This window comes from Oxyura jamaicensis, chromosome 17 (assembly GCF_011077185.1).
Source record: "Oxyura jamaicensis isolate SHBP4307 breed ruddy duck chromosome 17, BPBGC_Ojam_1.0, whole genome shotgun sequence".
Classification (NCBI taxonomy): domain Eukaryota; kingdom Metazoa; phylum Chordata; class Aves; order Anseriformes; family Anatidae; genus Oxyura; species Oxyura jamaicensis.
The window spans coordinates 3774224-3799256 of NC_048909.1; the positions used below are offsets into that span (position 1 = coordinate 3774224).

At 53.2% G+C, this 25033-nt stretch overlaps 1 protein-coding gene across 4 annotated transcripts in view; it reads right to left on the reverse strand.

The window, feature by feature from the left end:
- The window catches only part of ASTN2 (astrotactin 2), a 329185-nt gene that overhangs the window by 266818 nt on the left and 37334 nt on the right, over positions 1 to 25033 (reverse strand). For 3 of the 4 annotated variants that reach the window (XM_035342005.1, XM_035342004.1, XM_035342006.1), the window contains exon 2: positions 9975 to 10162. In XM_035342005.1, coding sequence (XP_035197896.1) covers positions 9975 to 10162 — 188 coding nt within the window. Of the gene's footprint in view, positions 1 to 9974; positions 10163 to 24193; positions 24288 to 25033 lie in introns of those variants that run through there. The other variant, XM_035342007.1, reaches the window with a different exon arrangement.

Consider the following 25033-nt stretch of genomic DNA (forward strand, 5'->3'; position numbering starts at 1 on the left):
AGGAGGATCGTGTCCCTTCATTTTTGACTTTTGCAAGGTTATTTCCTAACTCGCAGCACTAAGCAGCAGCTACTGCAACAGCTTGGATGACTGCTCCTCCCCTCAGCCCCCAGACGACTGAAGGACAAGTGGAGAGGGCGGCAGATCAAGTACACAGCGAGGGCGAGGAGGACTGAGAGCAGCTCCACGCTGCAGCCACTGCTCAAGCACTGAGCCCAGCACCAGCCCTGAGCAGCCCAGGTGGGTCTGTAAAGGGGCTGCCCGAATCTAGCCTCAATATTACGTCTGGGTGCCAAGGCAAACATCAAAGAGGGAGCTAAGATCTGTCAGCCCGCACCCAAGGGCTGCCCAGGACAACACATCCACAGCCTTTGGTGCCAAACAAGGCCAGGAGCACGCTGGCTGCATCACCCCGGGCTCGGGAGGCTGCAGGCAGTGGCAGCAGAAGCCTCTTCCTGCAGGAAAAAGGTGCACAAAAAGCCTTCCCTTCCAGCTCACAGCCTTCCCCAGCTGGGGAGGGCATGGCCATATCCTCATCTCCTCCTTAAACCTGACCCAAGGGCACAAACCTTCCTCGATAACCCCGTCCTCAGCCACCAAGCGCCTTGCAGCTCGTTAGCTGGGTGCTGCAAAGCACAGGGAGTCTTTGGCACTAATTCAAGCAATAGGTCGAGGTACGTGTAGCTTTTGTATCATTTCTGTTTGTTTCTGTAAGCCTTGTACCAAGCGTGCCCTTTGTTTGCAATTTGTAAGCGAGGCTTTTCTTTGCCTAACCCCTCGCCGCCGGTGACTGGCAGCCCAACCGCTCCAGTTGAGAAACCTCCAAAAGCAGCACTCTGCCCACTGCCCCCCCCCCCTATTTTCCTCTCCAAGGAGCAGCAGGCTGGATGTAGCACTCACCTGCACACCCCAGGGGGCCACCATGGGCCTGAACCCACAGGGAGACAGCATCCAAGGAGCAGCACGTGCCTCCTTGCACCCCGAGCCCCCAGAAGGGAGGTGGGGGAGCTGCCTGGCCCTGCCCAGCACCCAGCTCTGCCCCCCGCAGCTCACCCCACATGGTCCCAGCAGGTCACTGAATTATTGATTTCCAGGGCAGAGTCCGACAGAGCTGGCATGAGGCGAGTAATGACGGATCTCCAGGAGAGGGCAAGCAAAACCTGCAGCTTGATCGTGCCGAGAGGCTCTTTGGGGCAGTAGGTAGGACCAGCACTTCCCGACCGCTCACCCCCACTGCAGCTCCTTGCTGCCACCCAACTGCAGCTTGCTCCCCTGCCTGATCAAGCCTTTACCCCACCGCAGACCTCCCTGCTCTCCTGGGAGCGGAAGGATGCTCTCCAAACGCTCCAACATGTGCAAAGCAAGCAGCAGCTCCACCTCGGGGGCTGCTCTTTGCTCCCCCAGCAGCTCTTTGCAATTGTCACCACCACCGCGGTCCCAAGGCTCAGGAGCTGGGGCTGCGGTGAGGAAAGTCACGCTCAGGACAGTGAGTGAGCTGCAGCTCCTCAAAGGGACGGCTGGCGGTGAGGACGTAACCAGAAACACCTCTGAAAAGGAACTTGACAGTGCTATAGCACCAGCCTGCTGTGCTGCCATCCTCCTGCAGGATGCTTCTTGCCTCCCCATGCAAAAAAAAAAAAAAAAAAAAAAGAAGGATGGGGAGTGAAAGAGATAACAAAGCAATACTAACTGTGGAAGAAGCAGGCCAGCTGGCTAATAACACTTGCTACCGAACCCTAACACCTTCTGGTCCCTGCTCGGCTGTGCTTTGTGCTCAGCGAGGACCAGCAGGAGGAGCTGGGGCTGCCCCCGTGCCCTCCCCAGCCGCTGCCTTACCTCAGCCAGTGCCCACCCAGGGCAAAGCCAGCCCGAGCCGACCCCTTCAAGAATCGTTATTTTCCTGTGGTTACAGATAATTGCCTTTTTTTTTTTTTTTTTTTAATAGCCACCATTAGTTTATTTTCTTTGCTGCGCACCACGGAGACCTTGTGGAGGCTAAAAGAGAGCTCGTTCCCTTTGTTGGGGGGGGGGGGGGGCAACGCTGAGTGGGAGCAAGGACAGGTAAAAATAACCACACTTGGCCTGATGCTGCTCCCAATTAAGCCGGTGGGAATTCTGCCCAATTCCCTACAGCAGCAACATCCAGACTCACACGCACACATTTTTTTCCCCCCATCAAAGAAGTTCTCAGCTGTATCAGCAGCCCTGTGCCAATCAGCACAACCACCCCTGTATAAGCTCCCTCCTCTATTTCACGTCAGCAGGTAGTGGAGCGTCCCCTCAAAACAGAAAGGAACAGATCACAGGTAACCGGGTCTGGGTTTGTTTCCAGCCAGTCCAGGGGATGCAGGTGCTGACGGCTGCTCACCAGACTCACTGCTTTCACCCATGGCACCGCGTGCAGCTGGTTTAGCCGTAGTTACTTTAAAAATAAAAATAAAAAAGAGCTTGGCAAGATTTTCAACACATGGCTTATCTGCTTCGGCAGTTTCACATCAGCTGAAACGGAAGCCTAAATGCTTTTGGGGAGGATATGGAAAGCGCTGAAGAATGGAAACATTTCACTCTGACACGTTGCTGAACACAAAGCGCTCTGCCTTTCCGCATTGTAATACTGCCTCGTGAAACTAAGGCAAATTCATCTTTAAATAAAAAAAAGCCCCCAGTGAAATCAAACACCGTATTTCTGGGGACAAACAAAATATTGCATTTCGTCCTGTCACTAAAACTTGTTCCGGTCTTCATGGTTTGCCAACAAAACGAGAGTTCGGTCTTTTGTAGCGCTGAAACACAAAAATCTCTCCCAAACATCTCCGAGCTCCTCCACATCAGCTTTATCACAGTTCACCTTCGCATGAGCCAGCTCCCGATCCTGCTAACGTTTGACTGATAACAAGCGTTTCTCACAGGCACCACGCAGGTTTCCAAACAAGAACTACCAAGAGGAGGAAGATCTGCAAACAACAGCAGGCTCGAAGGAGTAAGCAGGACGTCACGCTTCTCGTCTGAAGCAGCGTCCCCAGCAAGGGGACAGCACGTGCCACCCAGCACCCGTGTCCCCACCTTGGATTCTCATCTGGGGACTATTTGAACTCAGCACACCAGCCCAAGCACGCCGGGGAGCTGGGCACAAAGCCCAGCACCTCTCCCCGGCCCCACAAAACACTCGGCAGGTCACACTTGCCTGGGCTCTCTCATCTTAAAGCCAGCCTGGCTGCATCACGACCATCATTACAGCGTCCCAGGCGGTTCGAGGCTGGCAGTTTGAAGTGATTAGATTTAGGCTGGTAACTGCAGAGCACTGCTGTGTTTCCTCCGGTGTTTCAAGGCACCTAGCAAGCACCCGGCACTTGCCGCTCAGACACGACGCAGAAAATCAGCAGGGGACTGCTGCACAGAGCGGCTCCCTCCAGGAGCTCAGCGAGACTTCCTGCAGCGGGGGCGAGGACAACAGCCCGGTGCAGGACGGGGATGCTCCTTCCTCTCCCCGGCTCTGCAAGCCGGAGCTAGCCCAGCAAAGCTTGGCTGTTCCATCTGCTCATGCTTGCTGAGAGAAAGGGCGCTGAGAAAAGGTCCAGGCTCCGCGATGCACGCGGTGCCCCGTGACACTGACGCTGCGCGAGCATTTCTCCCGGACAGATGGCAGGAAGGGAAAGAGAGAGGAGGAGGAAGGAAGGGAACGAGCTCGGGGTAAGAAGCTGAAATCTGCGAACTCACAGCCCAGTGCAACCCTCTACCAAAGCACACTTGGTGTCAGCAGCATGGAGGTACGCACACACAGGGCGAGGGCAGACGTGCAGCGCCTTTTTTGTTGCCCACGTTTCGAGCCATGCGCTAACCCTACTCTGTTCCTCTCCCTTCTTTCCAAAACGTCTGTGTTCCTCCTCCATCTCCTGCTTCTCTGCTGAAATGGTACTTCAGCATCGCCCTTCCAGCTCGGGCCCCCCCCAGCCACACAGACTACCTTTCCAACGGGAGCTCTTGCTTTTCCCCCTCCAACCACTCTCCTTTTTCAGTACGTTGGGGTTGGGAAACGTCTACGGCAGCAGATGCAGCCCACGCGTTTGATGCCATCTGCAAAAAGCAGGCCCCTCCCGAGCGCCTCTCAATGCTGCTTCTCCCCAAGCACCGACTTTGATTGCCCTGGGGATGACATGAGAAAGTTAGTTTGCTGCTCAGTTCAGATGAACTAGGAGTATTTATTCATCCTCGCTTTATCAGAGATGCAAATCAAGCACTCCAGTTACATATTTTAACACAGCGGGGGGGGATCTGCGAGATAGAAAGCTAGGAAGTGCCTAATGCATTCACAGTAACCAAGGTAGAACACAGAGATTAGTGGAGAGTTATTAACATACCAGGTGCCTTTGTCACAAAGGTGGCACCTTAAAGACAAATCCCCCCCAAACAAAGTCCCTAAACCCAAGCGCGTGTCACTAATTGCTCTCAGCACCCGCATTATACCATCTCTGTAAAGCAGGAGGGGACTGGAGAAGAGGGGGAGCAGCAGAGGCTGCTTCTCCCAGCCCAGAAAGAGTTGGTTAATGGAGCGTGGGGACAAAACTCGAAGCTGGAGCAGGTCCCCACCCCGGGGACGAGCAGATGTCACCACCATGGCAGTAGGACCTGGCGCCTTGCTGGATGCCCAGCCCACCCGCGGGTCCATGCAGCTCCCCCTGGCCCCACAGATCAGGAGGGGGACGGCTCTCACACGAGGACACACTGGATCCAATTAGAAAAAAACATCTCGTTGGAGATCAATTTCGCTTTTTAATATGGTTCAGATAAGGAAATCTGCTGCGGCAGCGATTTTTTCCCCTACCCTAATTAATTCCTAAACATATCACAGGCTGGGAGCGCATGTTTTATGAATCCTGTTGACCTCCTGGTGCAGAAATGATGACACAGATGTTGTGCCTTCTTCACTACCTCATTATTCACGTTTTCTCCAAACGAGCTGCCTGCCACCAGCAAGTCACGCTGCAAGGAGGCAGAGCGAGGCTCCAGCAGCACCCTGCACCAGCTGGAGCACGCGGCCTCACCCCAGGGGGTCCCCACACCCCCAGCATCATGGGGCCACACGACTTTTGGGGCAGCAAAGCTAAATCCAGGAGCCTAAGACAAATGGGGTTCCTCAAGGAAACACGAGTAGCATGGCACAGAGAGAGGCAGAGTCACAGAATTGTTCACAGGTCACGGGAGGAAAGAAAAGTTTAAGAAACAAGCAGCAAACGAATGCACCTCTGGAGACTGCACTTCTGCAGAGAAGCAGCTCCAGAAGGGAGGCAGCAGCTCCTGAAGCCCCAAAACCTCTCGGACATGTCCACACCGATTCCAAAGGCAGGAGCTGAGCGCCCCCGCGAAGGGCAGCTGGCTGCCCCCCACCCCAGCATCACGAGGTTTCTTGGGGCCACAGCATCCCTCCCCAGCTCCACTTCAGAGCAGGATGCTGAGTCAGAGAAGTGTTTCGGAGCACACTTTACACCCGTCTCGGAAGCTGACGGAGCACAGCACCAATGGCTGATCATTAGGGAGATGTCAGGATGCTTAAGAAGAAAAGAGGAAACGCATAGAAATAAGAGCTGAAAAATCTGCCGGGAGACCTAGAAACCAGCAGCTGTCTCCTGCCACGAGCAGCCAGCAGAAAGCAGGCAGTAAAAATAAAAAATAAAAGCCATCAGCCTGATGAGGTCTGGTCACCTTTTATTCCAGACACTCCAATAGTCCTCGCAGGGAGATGGTATGAGATGAAACGAGGGTTTTTCTTGTTACCATCCTCACAAATGCCCACCCTGCTGCTGCGGGAGGCAGAGCGGAGGCAGCGAGTGATGGCTTACATGCACGCGGGCACGCTCCCAGCTTGGATCTCCCTAATTCCCCTGGCAGCCACTGCTGGCATCGTTTGCACAGGTGTAGGACACGGAAAGCCAGCATACACCACCCTTAGCTGCATTTTCTTGGCTACTGCAAGAGCAGATGAACCAGGCGCTTCGCAGCAGGCTGCAACAGGACTTTATATCCACTCCCTGAAAGCCCCAGCCAGGGAAGGTTTAAGGCATGCACGAGGTGGCTGTGCCCGTGTCACCTCCCGTGGGGTCCCCAAATCCGCACGCACCACCTGAAGGGGCAGGAGGAGCTGGGGGGCACAGCCCAGGGCACCGCAGGCCTGCCAAAGAGCTCGTGTGACCAGAGATGGCTCAAGTCAAGGTACACTGAGCTCATCCTCCAGGTACCTGCAGCTCCGCATCCTGTGGGTAAGCGCCCACCGACAGCAGGAGCTGGGAAACGCGGCTCCGGGCCCGGATCTGCAACGACACGGAGCAGTCACTGAACAGGCACAGTGGGGTGCGAAAAATATATCTTATGTTTTGTTAAATTCTGCAATTTACAAGGCTGGAATAATTAGTAGTTTAAAATGTTTTGACACAAGAGGCCCCAATAATCATGATAAATCATATCAGGCATATGCCCAGATCCTTGAAGTGACAGATGACAAACAGAGCAGTGACAAGACGCTCTATCATGCAGGGAATCATTGAGTTAATGGAAGAATTATTGCTTCTGAAATCCACTCCAGTCCTATTGTGGGGAACATTCCAATTTATCAAAGCCAAATGAACATTAATTGCTGCAGCCTGGTAAGTTTTCGAGCTGCTGTGACCTTCATTGAATTTTAATCCAAAACAGATAAGATTTACTTCCACACAAGAGGAAACAACACAATTAAACCCAAATGACAGCTAAGATTATGGGGAAAAAACACAACAGGCGTAATGACAAAAATATTGATTCCTTTCTACTTGACACTGTGCAAAAAAAAAAAAAAAAAAGAGAGTAAATAAATAAAATCTAGCATTTGCTTTTCTTCTTTTTTTTTTTTTTTCCTCCCTTTTCATTTTGGAGACAAATCTTAGATGCTCAAGCCAAAAGGAAAGGGGTGGCAGACAGTAATGGAGACTGAATTCCCTTTAACTGCAGTAATTAATGTTATGTTGCATTGGGGAGAGATTAATGCAAAACAGTGAGGTAAGGAAAAAAAAAAAGTATGTTGTTGTTACAGCTAGCCTGGAGCTCGGGGAGAGGCACGAGGAGGGCCACGGCTGCCCCTTGCACACCACTACCCCCACAGATCAGGTCTGTGCTCAGAATTAGCCAAGGCAGCGCATCAAGAGAGAACCCAAAGGCAAAAAAAATAAACAAACTGATCCCAAACCAGACAGCCACGCACAGACAACCAACATCGCCGGGGAAAAAAAACAGTAACAGAAGTAGAAAGCCAAATTAAATGAGAGCGATGCTGAGATTTGGTTATCTGGGGTCAGAAGCGAGCCGGCTCCCCAGGCGGCGCAGCAGGGCTCCTGGCTTTAGAGGCAGAGCACGAGCGAGGAGCAGAGGCAGCCAAGTCATAAACATCTACACAAATCCACAGCAACGTCTCTGCACGAGGGACTTCGCCTTGGAGATGTCTCTCTGCCCAATAAAGCTCTGCCAAAACACTCCCTAAACACGTCAAGGCGGGAATTAGAGAGATCCCACAAGGCAAACCTTACCCAGCTTTCTATAACTCAGCCGGAGGACGCCAAGACAGGTAGAAGCGCATGTTACAGTCACTTAAACGAGATTGAAGGGAGCACTTCCCAGCGTCTCCTCCCAGCCCCTCCGGCAAGGTGCCAGCCAGGTGACGAACAGGGCACACAGGGACTGAACGCCGAGCGGGCAGGAGCACGGGAGCTCCTGCAGGGAGCCAGCAGGGGACATGGGGCCCTGGCGCAGGAGGCAGGGTGACACGGTGATGTTGACGTGAATGGCACAGCAGGAGCGGGGCTGGGGACGTGGCAGGCACGGGGGAGGACAGGAGCTGGGGAGCAGGGTGGTCAGGATGGCACCCTGGGGGCTGGGGGGGCTGGAGCTGCGGGGGCTCACCAGGATGCAATGTAGCTGGGGTCAGGATGGAAAGTAAAAGCACAGGAGAGCAGCCCAGACAAAGCTCGGGGACGCAGGTGAAACCTTTAACTCATGAAACAAAAGCTTTTGACCAGTTTTACTTCAGCTACACAAACCCTGTGATGAGATCCTGACCCAGGGAAGATGTGCCCAGGGCTCCAGCACAGCTTTGCCTGCCCCGAGCCCTGACCAGGACCTCAGCTCCCACTGCCAGGAGCATCAGGTCTTGCAAAGAAAGCAGAATTACAGCTCAGTCCATACACAAGGAACTCTTGTTGCTGTCATCTTCACGGGAAGGCTCAGGGCACAAATTAGCTCTCACACCAAAGCCATGGGTGCTCCCGTGCTACCAGCTTCAGTGGTGCGTGGCAGAGCACGCCTTCAGCAGCTAGCCCAGGATCAGAGCACAAAAACATCTCCTCTCTGCTACACACAGTCATGTCTTCAGTTCCACCTGACTGCCATCACGGCACTTACATTACAAGGTACAGCAAACGAAGGCTCCGGGTAGGAATTGTTCAAATACAACCTCTCTCCCTTTCCCCAAAGCATCAACCCATTGCAATCATCACGTTGTTTTTAGAAAGAGATCAGGTTCAGCGAGGGCTGAACCCCCCACCAAAATCCCTCCCTACATTTCATACCATCCCAAAGCCTCCATGGCACCCAAAGCCTGCATTCCAAGCAGCTGCACCAAACACCAGGTGCCTCCCCAGGCACTGACCACGTCCCCACGGCAGAGGTTTGCCCAGAACAGCCCAGCAATTCCGCCTGCAGACCAGGGATCGAGCCTTTCACACCCCTGACTTGTGTTCTGCTGTCTTTATTCCTTGCTCTCTCTCTCGCACTGGCTTTTTCAGGCTCATTTTCTAAGTATCCCAGTTCCACCCCCCCCCATGCTCCATCACACTGACACTTTTAGCAGGATGTAAGAAACGTTCCCTACCCGATCCGCTGAGCTGCAGTGCCCAGCTCCCGTCCCTTCTGCCATCCCGCTATCATATTACGTCTTATCTCGCCCAACAGCCTTAACGCAAAGCCTCTCTCCGCATTCACATGCGCTCAGTGCCCAATCTAAAGCCTCACTGACAAGGGCTGAGACACTCAAAAACACAGATTTAAGTTGTAGAAGCCAAATAGCTGCTTGTTCAAGTGGAGAGAGGGGAAAAAAAAAACGCTTCACGGAGCTACCGTCTCTGCTCCTCCTTCCAAAATGAAAAACCAGAAGGTGTGGAGACAACACGCAGGCTGTAAGATATGCACAGATGCACCTCTGCAGAGGTTGGTGACATGTACACACACACACCACTCTGGGACACACAAGTCTAGCTTTCTCTTTCTCTTCCATCAGTTCATCTCAACGGCAGATAGGGGCACCCCTTTCGGTCCCCTTTTACCAACGGAGCTGGAAAGCACAGGGGTGATGAGATGATTCAGACACGTAGGTAACCACCTCAGACACTGAACAAAGCCCCTCGGAAGGCAGCAGAACACATACATACGTTAATAAAATGCCAGATAAACACCTGAGATAAGGGGTACTCAAAGCATTTGGATCACCTTTCACTCTTAGGTCAGACTTACCCTCTGAAAAAAAAGGATCGCGCTATGCTCCATACCCACTCAATAGGTAAAATCCAGTTTACAAAAGCTTCAAAAAAGAAGTGACCAAGCCCCTGATCTTGCCTTTGAACACGCCAGAATGCAGGACCAAGGAGAAACACCCCACTAACACGCTTCAACAGTTGCCAGCAGAGGCACGAGGACTCACAAGCTTCCTGCTGTCCTCCCAGCAGCCCCTTCCCCACAGTCTGTTGGTTTATTTTATTTCATTTTCACAGAAGACCAACTCTCCTTTTGCTGGCCCATTCAAACACGTTTCTCCCTCTCTGGAGGCTCAGAGTCAGACGAGGAGCACAGAAGGGACACAGACACGGGCAAACCAGACCCTCCAACATGTCCTGTACCACCTCCCATCCCCTCCTCGATGTCCCCCATGCCCTTGGACGCAGCTGGCAGCTCCGACTCACCATGACGGAGATGTGAAGAATGTGCATCTGCTCCTCCACGATCTCCGACGGCTCCTGGAGGCTGGGAGGGGTGGCCCGGGAGAGCTGCTCGGCGCTGCTCATGGAGACGTGGAAGTACAGGGTGCCGTTCTCCAGCCACTGCTGCTTCCAGTGCACCAGCGAGATGTCAGCCACCGTCCCCGACATCTCTGCAGGGACAGAACACACAACCGAGGGTCAGATTTCTGCACAATGCGGGAAGGCAGTCACTGAGCAGCCCTGGAAATCAGGGCTGGGAGTCTCACCAACAGCACTGCCTCTGTGCTACACAAACCTGAGCGTTGCTTTTTGGCCTCTGCCTGCTGTTTCCCCTGCATACGGACAGTAACCGTTTTCTTCCTTAATAAAAGCAGAGGGCTAGGAGGTGCCCTGGGATTTCTGGACAAGCCACAACAGTAAGTAAAATGCTACCCAGGACTCCATAAACCTCCTACAGGTTGCCCAGGAAGCGGCTGGAGGAAGCCCCCGGAGGTCTGCAGCCAGGCCCAGCGGAGGTTTGCTGGTGGGCAGGAGGCAGATGGAGAACACTTGGTGCCAAGCAAGCCAAATAACAGAGATGCATGCATACTCTGGTGGCGTTTACACCAGACACCTTCTTCCAGGTAGCAAGGTAGCACCAGAGCTGTGTTTAGCAGGACCAGTCCCAGCTTGGGCTAACAAGCACCAGCAAGAAAAGCACCCACCAGGCCTGACAAATCCGTGCTGGCCCTGAGGCTGCACGTCTGTCTGTCTGCCTCTGTTATTTCACCTGCCACGTCCCACCCGGCGGTGACTTACAGCCTCAGCCCACCAGGATGACAGCATCCCAACGCAGTATCCCCGAACTACACGCTCACGGCACCACACCTGGTGAATTAGGGGCTGGGGCCATTCAGGCACCGCACAACCAAAAGCAAGCCCCAGGTGCGCGCCCCCAGCCCGCCCCAGAGGCAGCAGCTCCAGGGCTCAGCTGCAGCTCCTGCCTTGGCCAGGCAGCAGCAGAAGCAGGAGCACTGACAGCTCCGCAGCTGCCCGTCAAGTTTTAAGCAGATCTCTGCAAAGAGCCGCTTTGTCAGTTTGGCAGCCAAACCAAAACTGGAAAAAAAAACAAGTGCAAAATAAGCCAAAATATTTCTCCTTCCACCACCTCTTTTTGTGTGTGTTTGTTTTTCCATCTGCAATACAAGCGATGGGAAGGCAGGCAGGCTCCCAGTGGCAGTCCTCTTAGTCACCGGGCCCACGGCTTCAGCAATCATCCACGTTGTGGGGGACCCAAATTCAATTCCCTTCTGCTTGGGAAGAGGAACTCAGCGCCCGACTCCAGTGGATCGTGACACGCTTCGTAATCCTTGCCAAATGCCCTGCTTTACATCCGTGCTTGCACCTTCTGTGGCGTGGCAGATGAGGGGCATCCCCTGAACGCCCTTGGGATGAGGACAGGCATTGTTTGCTGCGCTGCCGGCTTCCCACTCTGCAGATCAGAGTAACTTTGCCTTTTTATTTATTTTTTCCTCTGCAAAGCACCTCAGAGCAACTGCAGCCATCAGGGGCATCTGCTCCACAACGGCCAGAAGCCCAACTTCAGATTCCCCCTGCACAGAGGTGGGGATGGAGACGAGGTCCTCCCCGCCACCCATGACAAGGTCACCAGGGGAGGCTGTGGATCCTTGCCCTGCCGATGGAGCTGCAGGGAACAGCTGGGGCATTTTACATTCCTTTTTCCTTAACACAGCTGGGCAAAAGCACATCTAGCTCCAGCTCTGAGGGGGAACAAAGACGTGAGCCCAGCTGAGGCCATTCCCAGGAGCTACCAACACCAAAGTCCTTCAAGGTACCTGGGTGCTGGACCACTAGTAGCCCCCCAGGCTGCAAGACCAGGCACTTCTACGGACCCAGCAACAAAACCTCCCCTCTCTTCAGGAACGCTTTTTCTTAGCCCTGAAACCAACACATTTTCAGCAGCGGCTCCTGGCTTTGTGCCACAGATCAAAGCTGATGCAGCCCCCCCCACTCACAGCAAAGTCCCCACCGTGCCATAGGAGGGCTCAGCAGAGCTGCTCCTGGGGGGTGCCCCCAGCCCCTCCGCTGCCGCAGCACATCACAGCCCTGCTGAGGGCAGGGACAAGGTTACCCCATTACTGCCAACCCCCTTATTCAGCACCTCGCTAATTATGCTGCTGGCATAGCGCTGCCAGCTGAACCTCATCGAGGGCTGTGCTCATTATCGCTGCCTCCCAAGCACAGCGCCGGTCGTTATCCCCAATCTCTGCGCACATCTGAGCACTCAAAGCGAAAAAACTAAACAGCTCCTGACCATGCATGGGATCCATAAAGAGCCCACGCTTGCACTCTGGAGAGGATGCATGAACTCACTGTCACATCTCTGTCATTGCAATGAGATGTCTCCTAATAATCACTTCTCTACTTTAATATAAATAGCTGTTTGCTGGAGCAAATCAGTAGCAAGAGGGGCTGCTTGCACTCTTTACCCTGTAAATCTAGCCAGCCCTGTGGCTCACGCTCCAGGACAGGAGCTGGTGCAAGCTCGAACTGTCTAACGAAATGAACACCATCCCCCTCACCTGCAAAGAATCACAGAATCATTAGGGTTGGAAAAGCCCTTCAAGATCATCAGGTCCAACATCCCCCTACCACCAGTATCACCACTAAACCCCGTCCCCAAGCACCACGTCCAACCTCTCCTTGAACACCCCCAGGGACGGTGACTCCACCACCTCCCTGGGCAACCCGTCCCAACACCTGACTGCTCTTTCTGAGAAGAAATGTCTCCTCATTTCCAACCTGAACCTCCCCTGGCACAACTTGAGGCCATTCCCTCTAGTCCTGTCACTGGTTACCTGTGAGAACAGGCCGACCCCCAGCTCCCGAAACCTTCCTTTCAGGCAGTTGCAGAGAGCAATTAGGTCTCCCCTGAGCCTCCTCTTCTTCAGACCAAATCCCCCCAGTTCCCTCAGCTGCTCCTCACAGGACTTGTGTCCCAGGCCCTTCACCAGCCTCATAGCCCCGCTCTGGACGTGTTCCAGGGATGAGAGTCTGTCCAGAGAGATAAGAGCAGAGGGTTTCTTACAGTGGTAAAAGAAAGAACAAAACTAGAACAATATCAGGGCTATTTAACCACAGTTGTCTTCATAGCAGCACTTCAAAGGTCCATTCTGAAGAGCATCTTGTCTAATTAAAATTGCAGCAAAGGTTACTTTTAGGAGCAAAAGGAGTAATTCAGCCTCGAGAACGATATCACAATCCCTTCTACAAACACAAGGAGACCATGGGAACAGCACAGAAGCATCAAGAGAGAGGACCCTGCTTATCCAAAGCCATCTTAATCCTGCTCTGAAGCACAGTCACCCCTAGGAGAGGACGATCTACACCATCACACACTCGTGACACACATCACCCACACATCCCTGCAGCAGACCTTTCCAAACGAGCCTGAGAAAGGAGGTTGTGTTGCAGACCACAGCAGAGACACGGTGTGGGAGCCACGAGGACCCTACCACCCCTGTTCCCCAAGGCTGCATCGCAGCAGGGAAAACCTTCGGGGTCAGTATTTCTCCAAAATTCTTACCTTTCTCACACATTTTTGCATGGGATGTTTAAACAGATCACAGAGAACATTTCTGGGAGTTCTGAGATCCAGGCAATTTTTTGGATTTTAGCCTAGACTGAAGATAAGCCTGTTTCATTTTCAAAAGGTCTCTTCCAAAAGTAGAAACTTCAATTTAACATTCATTTCACAATTTTAAGCAAAACCCAGCAGCGAGGCAATTTCTGACGAAAGCTGACTTGCCAAGCCTGGGTGCCATTTACCATACTTTTATAAATATCTGAATGCTCTTCACCCCTGAATCCCGTGTTGCAAGAAACCTGGCCATTACTACTCCCAGCACTGCCAGAATGTCGTGAGCCTTCAGTCTGGTTTGCTGCTGCTCAGGGAGGAAAAAAAAAAAAAAAAAACACATTTTTGAGCCCTGTTAGCTGCTGAACACTTCAATATCCAAATGCAGGGAAGTTTCTTGGCCTCAAATACTTGACATAAATATTATACTGCCTATGTTTCACTGGACACGCATTGTCACTCCACTATCTACACAGTAGTTACAGCAGTGATACGCCATCCGTCAGAAAGAATGCAATAGTCTGCAGCAAGATTGCCTGTTATCAGAGCTTTCAAATGCTTTTGGAACAAATTAAGGACATTCCTGCACCAAAACAGGATGAGATACAGCCACGGTTTTAAATGGGCAGCAATGGAAGCACTTGTAGTCTGTAGCTATTCAAGATTTCTGCACACAGCAGGCACGGAGATCTCAGGCAGGGCTCACACACAGTGCTGAAGTCTGTCCCAGTGCTCCAGCCACAGCTCCCTGGGTGAAATGTGAAGTAAAACGGCCGCGTCGACCCCACTGCTCCCACCTCACCCTCCTACCTGCTCGTTGTGCTGACAGACAGCGCTCACAGGGAGGAAGGCGAGAGCCCTCCTTCCCCACAGCCTGCGGCCACCGCTGCTGCACGCGGCCTGGTCGCTGCTCACCAGCCGAGTCCTGCTTCTCCTCCCCTCAGCAGAGCTCCAGAAATGGCTCTTCACCAGCCTCAGCGGGCCTCCTGCTCCCAGCTCTTCACACCTGCCCCTCACCTCCTGTCACACAGCTTTGCTGGGCTCCTGAGGCCCCGCCAGCCCTCCCCAGCTCTGCCCAGCTCAGAGCCCGGGCTCCCCGCGTTCCTCCTCCCCTCTCCACAACCACAAAGCACTCCCATTTCGCCCATCTCAGCCCTCTCCTCCACCCTCCCGTTGTGCCCCGTGCCCACTCCTGCATTGCCTGGCGCAGCTGAAGGCCCTTTGCTGTGTCCTGCTGTCGTCTCGGCCCTGCAGCCTCACCCCAGGGTGCCCACAGCCCTGCAGCAGCCATCTATCACAGCACCGGGCAGGCCGGCCTCCTCCTCCCACTCTGCTCTGGGGAAGCAGCACTGGGACAGATCTCGTCCCCTCCCTGTTCCTCCACCACCTCCCTCCTCTCAGCGATGAACCCTCTTCCCCCAGCACCGCCCCGGTCCTGTGCACAGCCTCGGCCCCATCTCGGATGAAGGATTAAGTGGAAATCACCACCACACGTGCTCCCAGCAATCCCTCTGAAGAGCTGTTACAGTTTAACACAGCCAGCTATCTCAGGGTGCCCCCCATTCTCATGTCAGAGATGATATCAACTGCCCCAAGAGGAGGCTGGATGACATCAGCTTATGATGGTCTGAATTCAAGAAAAGAACATACAGAGCACTTTCTCCTTTTCTGCCCTTCCTCTGGGTCCCTTAAGGCTGCAGCTTTCACATTTTCCTTGAAAGTCGAGCAGGCCATCCAAACAAAACCCTTCCCGGGCCCAGAACCCAAACTGGGCTCGTGTCAATCGGACGGTCCCTGTCCAGGACAAGGTCAGGGAAGCCAGGGGATTGCAGAGACCACAGCAGGACCCCTTCCAAGTGATTTTGTAATTTCATTTTTCCTTCACTATTTCTACAATCCTTATGTATAAACATTTTGTTGAAGTCTTCAACTCTTATTACAATCAAACCTAAAAGCAAAAAGGCCTAAATGCACTTGGTTGGGAACCAAGACGATTCCCATAAAAGCAGATTATGCTGACATGATGAATATAAAATGAAACAGCAGATATTAAAGTTGGAGAATTGTTACTTGATGCCTTCTGGCTGCTCTGCCTCCCTCCTCTCCTCCCGCTTTGTTTCACCGACGGCAGACCGCAGGCAGAGATAGCCTTTTCACCCCTGCCTTCTCCGAGGCAGGCTGCCAGGCCTGAAATATTCAGCAGCTCCCCCCGCCAGCCCTTATGCAACGCTTCAGCGTTCATTTGGGAGAATGCAGCCCTGCCTTATCTGCCATGCCATTTTACAATGCATGTTTTGTGTTTAATTGGCGCGTTCCTGCTAATCTACCACAATTGTTATATTTTTATTCTTGAAGGTTGTTATTAAAACAAGCCATTTTGCTTACAGCAGCTCGTCCCTGCACTGTTCCCCAAATAACCCAGCCCTCTCTGCGTTTCCCCTCCTCTCCCCAGCGCTGCCCAGGCTGTGGCACCTGCTGGATGTGCTTAATGAAGGAGCAGGTCCTCGGCGTGACGGGCAGAAAGCCCGGGAGTCATTTCCAGTGCACGGATCCAGGCTGCTCCCACCTGTATGCTCGCCACCTGCTTGAGCCCAGCAGGACCTGCACCCTGCAGACAGGCTTCAGCAGCTCACCTGCACGGCTCAGCGTCTTCGTCTGTCGGCAGAGGGGAAGCTGGAGATGTAGTTAGCAATTATATTCCCTCTTATGGCAGGCTCAGAAACACAATCTCATCTCACACAGGCTGGCACTGAGGCCAGCACTGACAACTGCTTCGTCTCCTTGCCCATGCATTGCCCTAATCCTGCAACACCACTTCTCCTGCTATTAGTCCAGGAGCTCTTCTGAGCTAATGTTCTCCAGAGGTGCCAACTGCCGTCCAAGTGTTAGCTTATAGATTCTTTGGTGCTAGCTACCACTTATGTTAATAAACCAAAATTATGCAGAAAGTCATAAACAGAGAGCTCTCCCCAGTGCCCTTGCCAGTACAGAATTGCTCCCTGCAGAATAGATTATAGCACTGTGCAGACTCACTCCAAAATGACTCCAGTAATGGGGCTTCCCCCGTGCTCCCCAGGGGACAATTTTGCAGTCAAACAGGCCCTAACATTTCTTAAGGTTTGGGTCTTTTGGTAGCAATGTGCTTTTTCTTCTCAATCATTAGCTCACTTCATTATTTTCCCCCTTTCCCTCTGTTCAATGTTAACATGTTCCTTTCCTTCTAGCTGTACTTCCCTCGCAGTACTCCCTAGGGCAATGCACAAACACAGCTTAATGTTGTAAGGAGTAATGGAGAAGCTCAGAAGTTTTTGATTTTGTTTTTGTTTTTGTTTTTGTTTTTGTTTTTTTTAAAAAAAAATGACAAGATCCCTCTGATCATCTCTTTTCAAAGCCCCTGTGCACGAGGAGCACTGTGCTGCACCCACAGGGTATTTCACGGGTGGCTTTGGCTGTGTGCGTGCCTGCTGGGGCTCAACATGTCCCTGGGGCTGGGGCAGGCAGCTGGTATGGATGGATGGAGCCTTGGTCTTGAGGTGACCCATGCGGAACCCCCCCAATGGTGTGAGCAAGTTTGGGTGCTTTCTCAGCATCTCCTTTGCTTTACCAGCAGCATAACAGGCCTGACACTGGATGGACAAAATGTCAGGCACCCCAGCACAAGGTGGGACGGGCAGTAAAGTGGGTTTGGCTATTCTGAGGCTTTGCTCAAACTGCCTAGAAGGAGAAGAATGAGAAGATCCCCCTTAACAGGGATCCATCCAGCAGGAAACCTCCTCAGTTCAGACCCGGCCTGCCTCTCCCTGCTCTAGGCTGCAGCTGTTCAGTGCTCTGGGAACAAGAACCCCCAGCATCACAGCAAGCTGGGATGAGAGGGTGTCATTCCCACCTTGCTCTGCCTTGGACAAAAAACTTTCCCTGTGACTTTTCAGAAGATGCAGAGAAACCTTGCCCGCACCCTGCTGAGCAGCGGTGGCTCCATGCTTTTGGCAACAGCGAGGCCACCAAGCACCCCAGCAACTTTTCCGCCTTGAACAGCAGCACTCCGGGTTTATGAAGTGCTGAAGGCCTACTACCATCATCCAAGCTTGTGGTCTTCAATGTTTACACCCATTTAACATTAAAGCTCTCCCCTTATGCTACAGTTTGTGGGTACAGGAGAAGCACGTGCACAAAGGGCTCTCCCCATTGCTGACACATTTCACCTTCAAGCTAGAAGAGCCATGGCACAAGCCATCCCGAGGCTGGCCCAGAGCATCTGCCCAACTTCAGCACAAACCAACCAGCTCCAGCCCTCCTGCAGCAGCCCATGCAACTTGCCACAACCTGGTCTTACACGCGCGGCCCCACTAACAGTGCTGGATTTCCTCCAGTTAACATCAGGCAAAATGAACCCAACCAGAACATTTCAATTCTTCTCGTCTTCCCACCAAACTAAACATGCATGTGTGTTGGTTTTTTGTTTCAGACAGATGTAATTATAGTGAAACACAACAAGCGGTCAGCAGGCTGCATCACCACGCAGGTGAAGGCTGGGGACCAGATGAAATGAGGTGAATGGTCAGGACAGAATCAGCCCCTTCCATGAATAACCCCAGCAGGACCTTCAAGACAGCCGGACGGTGTTTGCTCCAGCAAACCCTCTCCCCTCCTGGCCTATAGCCCTCAGCACCATCCCCATGTCCCTTCTAATCAAACGCTGTGGCGCCCCAATGGCAGCCAGCGAGCAGGTATTGATCAGCCTGCACTGCCTACAGATCATAATCTGCCTCCACGCACCTTAAAGAAGCTCAGCGCACGTTCCCTGTTCTTACAGCTGCTTTGATTGCAATTCAGTCTCTAGTACATTACCCTTATTTATAATGCCAGGGCTTCAGCATGGCGCCTCAGGCGGTCTAAAATTATTACAGGGCCCTTTTGACTTTCAATTCCCTTCCATTCAATTCCATTTTTATTTGTCAGCAGAGACTCCCATTGACCAGCGGTGGAAGCCAACTGCACGCAGGCAGACGGTGCTGCTGCATGTTAAGCCAATCCTACAGAAACTGCTGGCACGCAGCTCAGCACGATGGGTCTTCTCAGCTCCAAGAGGAAGCGCCGAGCCCAGGGCAGCAGGGCACGGCTGCAGCTTCCTCGGAGAGCTGCAGGATCCATGCTCAGGGGGGTCAGCTGCTGCCGTCCACCCAGCCACTGTAGCCTTCAAAAAAAAAAAAAAAAAAAACAAAGGAAAGGAAAGTGACTTTAAACGTCACAGCCGTGCTTGTGTACCCTCTGGAGATGGGAGAGCAGGCTTGCAAGAGAGATGGGTGTGAATGCAGCACTGGAAATAGCCACGATGCACGGACATGGTGCAGCAGCCCTCTCCTCTTCCTCATTCCCCACGCCCAGCAGAGGCACAGCAGCCTGTTTTTAGGGTGCTCTGAGCTGTTACTGAACACCTCAGAGTTTTGCCACTTCCCCCAAGGCTCCCAGCTCACTCAGGAGACAGAGGGTTCACCTCTGCAAGGGCACCTGGAGGTGCGAGGAAGAGGGGAGAGACGAGTGCCTCCTCTAGCCAAAGGAGAGAGCAGCTAGCCCATGCTGCTCGAGGAAAACTGCAGCTCCCCCCGCCTCCCCTTACTCCTGGTCCTAAAAGCCAAAGAGACACGGCTGATAAATGGGAACTGCTGATAGCTGGTAAAAGCCTTTTTAGGCTATTTCAAAGGAACGAGCACTTTTTTTATATAACTCAGCTATTAGTCCCCGTTAAAGAAACCAGCGCACATCACTTCCATGGGGAAGCTTTTCTGCAGGTAACAAGTACACAGCACCGCAAACCCTGCCCCGTGGGCTATATGAGATGATAGGGATGTCCTGGGCTGGGAATTCAGCTCTCTGCACAGGACAGGAGAGCTGCAGCACCAGGCCAGGCTGCTCTGCTCAGCCCTGAGCCCCCAGGACTGCCCTGCCAAGCACCAGGCACAGATCCTGCTCCGTGCTCAGAGTGCAATCGCTGCTGCCCAGAGACCCCCCTGCACAGCGCTGCCGCAGCTCTGCTTGGAGACAGAGAGGATCTGAAGTGTCTCATGACACAGGCAGAGGCTGCTGAGCAATATCTGCTCCGTGAGATAACCGCCGCGTTATTCTTCACGGCGGCTGAGGGAGGGCGAGGGAAGGCAGGCACGGCGCTCACACCACCAGCTCTGAGCAACAGCTACAGCGCCCAGAGTTTTGTTAAGTGCGTGATGGACATCAGAGGTATGAATTAATGCTGAACTCTCACTGATAAAAGCATTCACATGTCCAGAGACACACGAACAGGAACCTTGGTTAAACAGCAATGACACAAGCTGGAAAATGCCTCTGGTTGCAGCACGCATGCCCCAAGCAGGCAGCACATGAGAGGGGACAAAATCACAGAATCACAGAATCACAGAATTTCTAGGTTGGAAGAGACCTCAAGATCATCGAGTCCAACCTCTAACCTAACACTAACAGTCCCCACTAAACCATATCCCTAAGCTCTACATCTAAACGTCTTTTGAAGACTTCCAGGGATGGTGACTCCACCACCTCCCTGGGCAGCCTGTTCCAATGCCTCACAACCCTTTCAGTAAAGAAGCTCTTCCTAACATCTGACCTAAAACTCCCCAGGTGCAACTTTAGCCCATTCCCCCTCATCCTGTCACCAGGCACGTGGGAGAACAGGCCAACCCCCACCTCGCTACAGCCTCCCTTGAGGTACCTGTAGAGAGCGATAAGGTCGCCCCTGAGCCTCCTCTTCTCCAGGCTGAACAAGCCCAGCTCCTTCAGCCGCTCCTCGTAGGACTTGTTCTCCAGGCCCCTCACCAGCTTCGTCGCCCTTCTTTGGACCCGCTCAAGCACCTCGATGTCCTTCTTGTAGCGAGGGGCCCAAAACTGAACACAGTACTCGAGGTGCGGCCTCACCAGAGCCGAGTACAGGGGGACGATCACCTCCCTAGCCCTGCTGGCCACACTGTTTCTGATACAAGCCAGGATGCCGTTGGCCTTCTTGGCCACCTGAGCACACTGCTGGCTCATATTCAGCCAACTGTCCACTATCACTCCCAGGTCCTTCTCTGCCTGGCAGCTCTCCAACCACTCATCTCCCAGCCTGTAGCTCCGCTTGGGGTTATTACGCCCCAGGTGCAGGACCCGGCACTTGGCCTTGTTGAACTTCATGCAGTTGTTCAAATAGTTTAACCCAGTCCCTAAGCAATCAAGAGAAGCTGCTAAACCAGCCCCAAGCAGCCTGCATCCCTCCTGCTGTCCTTTAACTGACAAAGGGACTGACAAGGAGCCCAAGGAGCCTTTATGGCACTAGGTGAGGATTGTGCAACACGAGCACCGCGTGTGCTGGGGAGTGAGCGAGCTGCTGGAGTAACGGCACTGTATTCCAGGGGCGAGCATTGCTCAGAGCTTGATTAAAACTAGTCAAGTGCTTTATAAGCTCTATGCATTTTTAAATGTCTCTCTTTGGGAAACATAGCTCTTAAAGTGATAAGGTAGCCTGATAGCTCGTGGCACTGCTCAGACTGGGAAGTGATTTTTCCAGCACGGTTCCCACACGGACCTCTCCTCCCAGCCAGCTCCAGCAGCAGCCCCGGTCCCTGCAGGACCTGCCCACACACTGGGCAGGATGGGGAGAGGAATGGGCTTGGGGAGAAGAGGGTTTGCTGCTTCCTACGGGAGCACCAGGACAGCTCTCCCTGCTGAGATGATGTCCTTCTCCAAAGAAGGAGACGTCAGCGCAAAGCAGAGGAGCACACTCAGGAGATTGGGAACAAGGGGGTGCGTGGCTGGTGCCTGGCATCTTGAGAAAATAATGGGTAGTGGAGAACATGGGTTCTTCTGCCTGTGTGCCACCCGGAGTGCCAGGGGGTGCATTGAAAGCTGAGCAGCCTGGAAAGCTCTGGGCTTACCCTTCCCCAGAAAGGCAGAAACATCAGCTGCCAGGAAGGAGTATTTGGTGGAGCCCCTCCACCTACATCATGATGGGGCTCCCACACTAACAGGGCCCTTCCCTTGTTCTCAAGGCAGGCATCCGCTGTTGTTAAAAGGTTTTAGGGGCCCTGCCTCTTCTCTGGGAAAGGCTTTGGAGTACTTGCTCCCTGAAAAGCCGCTGGTTACCCAAAGCCTCCCAGGTACCCAAGCACTCAGGCACCGTGGTGGCAGCTCACAAACCTCAAACTCAGCTCTCACAGAAGGGAGTTCCTGCAGCCTCACAGGGGATTCACTTCTCTCCAAGAGCGCAGTATTACACCTTCACCCAGGAGAACCTGCTCGTTCATCTGCCCCAGCACCCAGAGGGACCTTCCTGGCCCAGCACCACCAGGTTCCTGCACAGCTCAGCGCCACTCGAGAGGAGCCTGCCGCTCCCAGGGGATGCCACCGCAGGGTGCAGACGGACAGACCGACCCTTCCCAGGCAGGACAGACCTGGGCAGCCTCAGCCCAGGCACGAAGTGCTGCAGCTGAGTGCTGCAGGAAGCAGAAGGGGCTTGCAGAAACTTAGCTGTGAAAATCGTCACCTCTCCCTGGACTGACTCGTGCTGAAATGAACCGGGCTCGCTGCAGCTGATCTAAGATCACAGAGCAGCTGGAGGGCTCGGGAAGTGGCATCAGATGATGAGGAAACATTAACATCTAAATAAATAAATAACTAAAAGCGAATGAATTTATTAAGATTTCTCAGAGCCTGTGGGCAAAATAATTTTTCCCCATTTAGGAGTGGGTAAACCAAAACAGCGGCTAAGCAATTTGTCAGAGATTAAAAGCAACTAAGTGGCAGCGACACTTCCAGCCCGAAGCAGTGATGCTCTCCCGGAGTGACACCATTGCCTGACTCCGGCACGACCACGCTCCCTTCCTCCAGCAGGCATGCTCCCCTCCTCTTGCAGAGAGCGCTTTGCCTGCTGAAATAAGAGAGCAATCTGCCTGGATGCCAGCCCCTGCCAGGCACAGGGAGGCCTCCAGCCACTGCATCCCGGTGCCACATCCCACCGACCGAAGGGAGGAAGGCCAGCTTTGCTGTTACTGCAGCCCTCACCCGTTGCCAGCTTGCAGTCACCCCACCCCACCCCTGGTGGTCCCACTCCTCCCCAGCCACGTTGCTTGGCGTTCCCCACCAGTATGAAGGCTTCGTGAGGCTCTCCTCGCACCCCCATCCTTCCTCCTACATTACCGGCGGGGCTACCTCCCCATCCCATCCTTATTTTTCCCCTTCTCCTCTTCCCATCAAGGACAGATCATTTCCCATCCCCTACTTCATCACAAAGGCTAATTCATGTCTCCATTAACAGGGGACCTGTCTCCCCAGCATCACCACACCATTAGATCCAAAAGTAGCATGGCCTCACATTTGTATCCCCACTTGTTGTCCTAAAAAGAGTCCTGGGGCCCCAAAAGGGCCACCCGCGATAAGAAAGCAAAGCCACAGAGTGCTTCCAGCCCCGATCTGCATACACAGAGGTCATGGGAGAGGCAGAGGGGGATGAATCCTTGCAGCCTCATTAGAGGGAAGGAAACTGTTTCTGCAAATAATAATTGATTTCTAAATTTATCCCCTAATTAAATAGGTTCCCTGGGTGAATCTGCATGCAGGCTGCAAGGTGATGATTTAGAGCCTGGCTTCCTCCGGGAATGCACCAACACATGTCTGCAAATTGTCTCTCCCCCAGATTCAGAGGAAGGGTGATCGTCTCCCCCCCAGCAGGCAGGAGCAGACGGCCCCCTCCTGCCACCTGCAGCTTGACACCAGCCACGCCAAGCTCTCCTCTGCACGAGGTCTATCGGCTACACGCCAGGAAAAAGGGCATTTGTCACCTGCCGCCCTGCTGGTCCCCGCACGCCGGCCCCACAGGGACGCTCTGATGGACCCGAGCAAGGCACACATCACAGCGAGAGCACACAACTCACAGCCTGCCAGGCAGGAGGCTGGCTAGAGGGTTTTCTTTGGCAGGCAGAAGCCATAAAACTACGGCAGAGCTGGAACTGTGCTGCCTAAACTCAGCACATAGCGGTGGTGAGAACGAGAAACATTATCTCCCAAACACGCTCTTGCTTCCTACATCAATTCCACGGCTGCTCCTGTCTAGTCGCTTTGACTTTTTCCTACAGACACCATCAGCTAATAAAACCTCAAGAGACGGATCCTGGGATAAAACCAGGCTACAAGCTCTGCAAAAATTAAACACATTTATCACTCTTGTGCCGAGAGCTCTTTTGGAAACCAGAGCGCCCTGATGCTCCCAGACAAGCATCAAAGGACTTGGGCTGCGAGAACAGCGCGAGGCGGCGCGCGGCGCTGCCACGTTACAGCCCCAGCTAATTAACCACTGCTGCCCAGGACCTCTCTGCCAGCCCTGGGACGCTGCTGCAGTACTCGTGTGTGTGCACACCCTTTGGGGTGAGCAGGTCTCTTCTCTTTAGCCCCCAGTAGCCTTGCAGAAGCCCAAGGGTGCCGCGCCATCCGCATGGGACCCCCAGCTTGTCCATGCACAGGGTGGGTGCCAGCACCGAGATGGCTCTAAGCCCTCCCCTCCTGGGAAATGCCCACAGCTACTCACCACCTGTAGGAAGCAGCAGCAGCCCCTTCCGTCTCCTCTTCTTTCCTCCCTTCTTTCCAGTCTCCCACCCCACAGCATCCTTTGGGCTCTGGGCTCATGCCCCCCTACCTTCAGGGCTCCAGCCCTTCAGTGTTGAGTTTTTGGGACACAGAGGCACAACTCATCCCTGCTGCTGTCCCACACGCTGGGGCTCCTTCTCCTGCCACCTGGAGCATGCAAGGACCAGCCACAAGCACAGCCTGCACACCTTTACCGCACCGCTTATCCCACGGTGACTACACACACAGACCTGCACCCACTAGACACGTGCTCTTCTTCAAAGATGCCAAAAATGCCATCTTTTTGGCATTTTCTCCCCCCAGTCCCCTAAAAGCGTTCAAAATTGGAGCATCTCCATGGTGTTTTGGATTTCTCAACGCTTCTGGATGAAAACTATCTTGTTAAAGTGAGTTCTCAATCAGAAATCACTGCCGCAGATGGAGCTGGGGCCGTAACCTACTTCTGCACTTAAAAATAAAAAATCTATTAGGTGGCTAAATACTTTCGGAGCTGCTTCCCTTCATCTCTGCACTGTGGTACTTGGTTCTGCAGCAGAGCATCCTCCTTCATAAATTGCCTCTGAGAGCCTCAGATCTCTTCCAAAAGAAAACAGTATTATTCACAGGATAAAATGGGAGAGAGAGAAGCAAGAAAAATAATTAATGCTTGTATGGAAGAGTTTGCAATATACAGCATTTAAATGAAGCCTGCTTTTCAGATCACAAAGCTAACATCTTCATGTCGCATCACCAGCTTTGTTTTCCAGAAGTACATTTTTTGCTCACCTTGAGCATTTTTAAA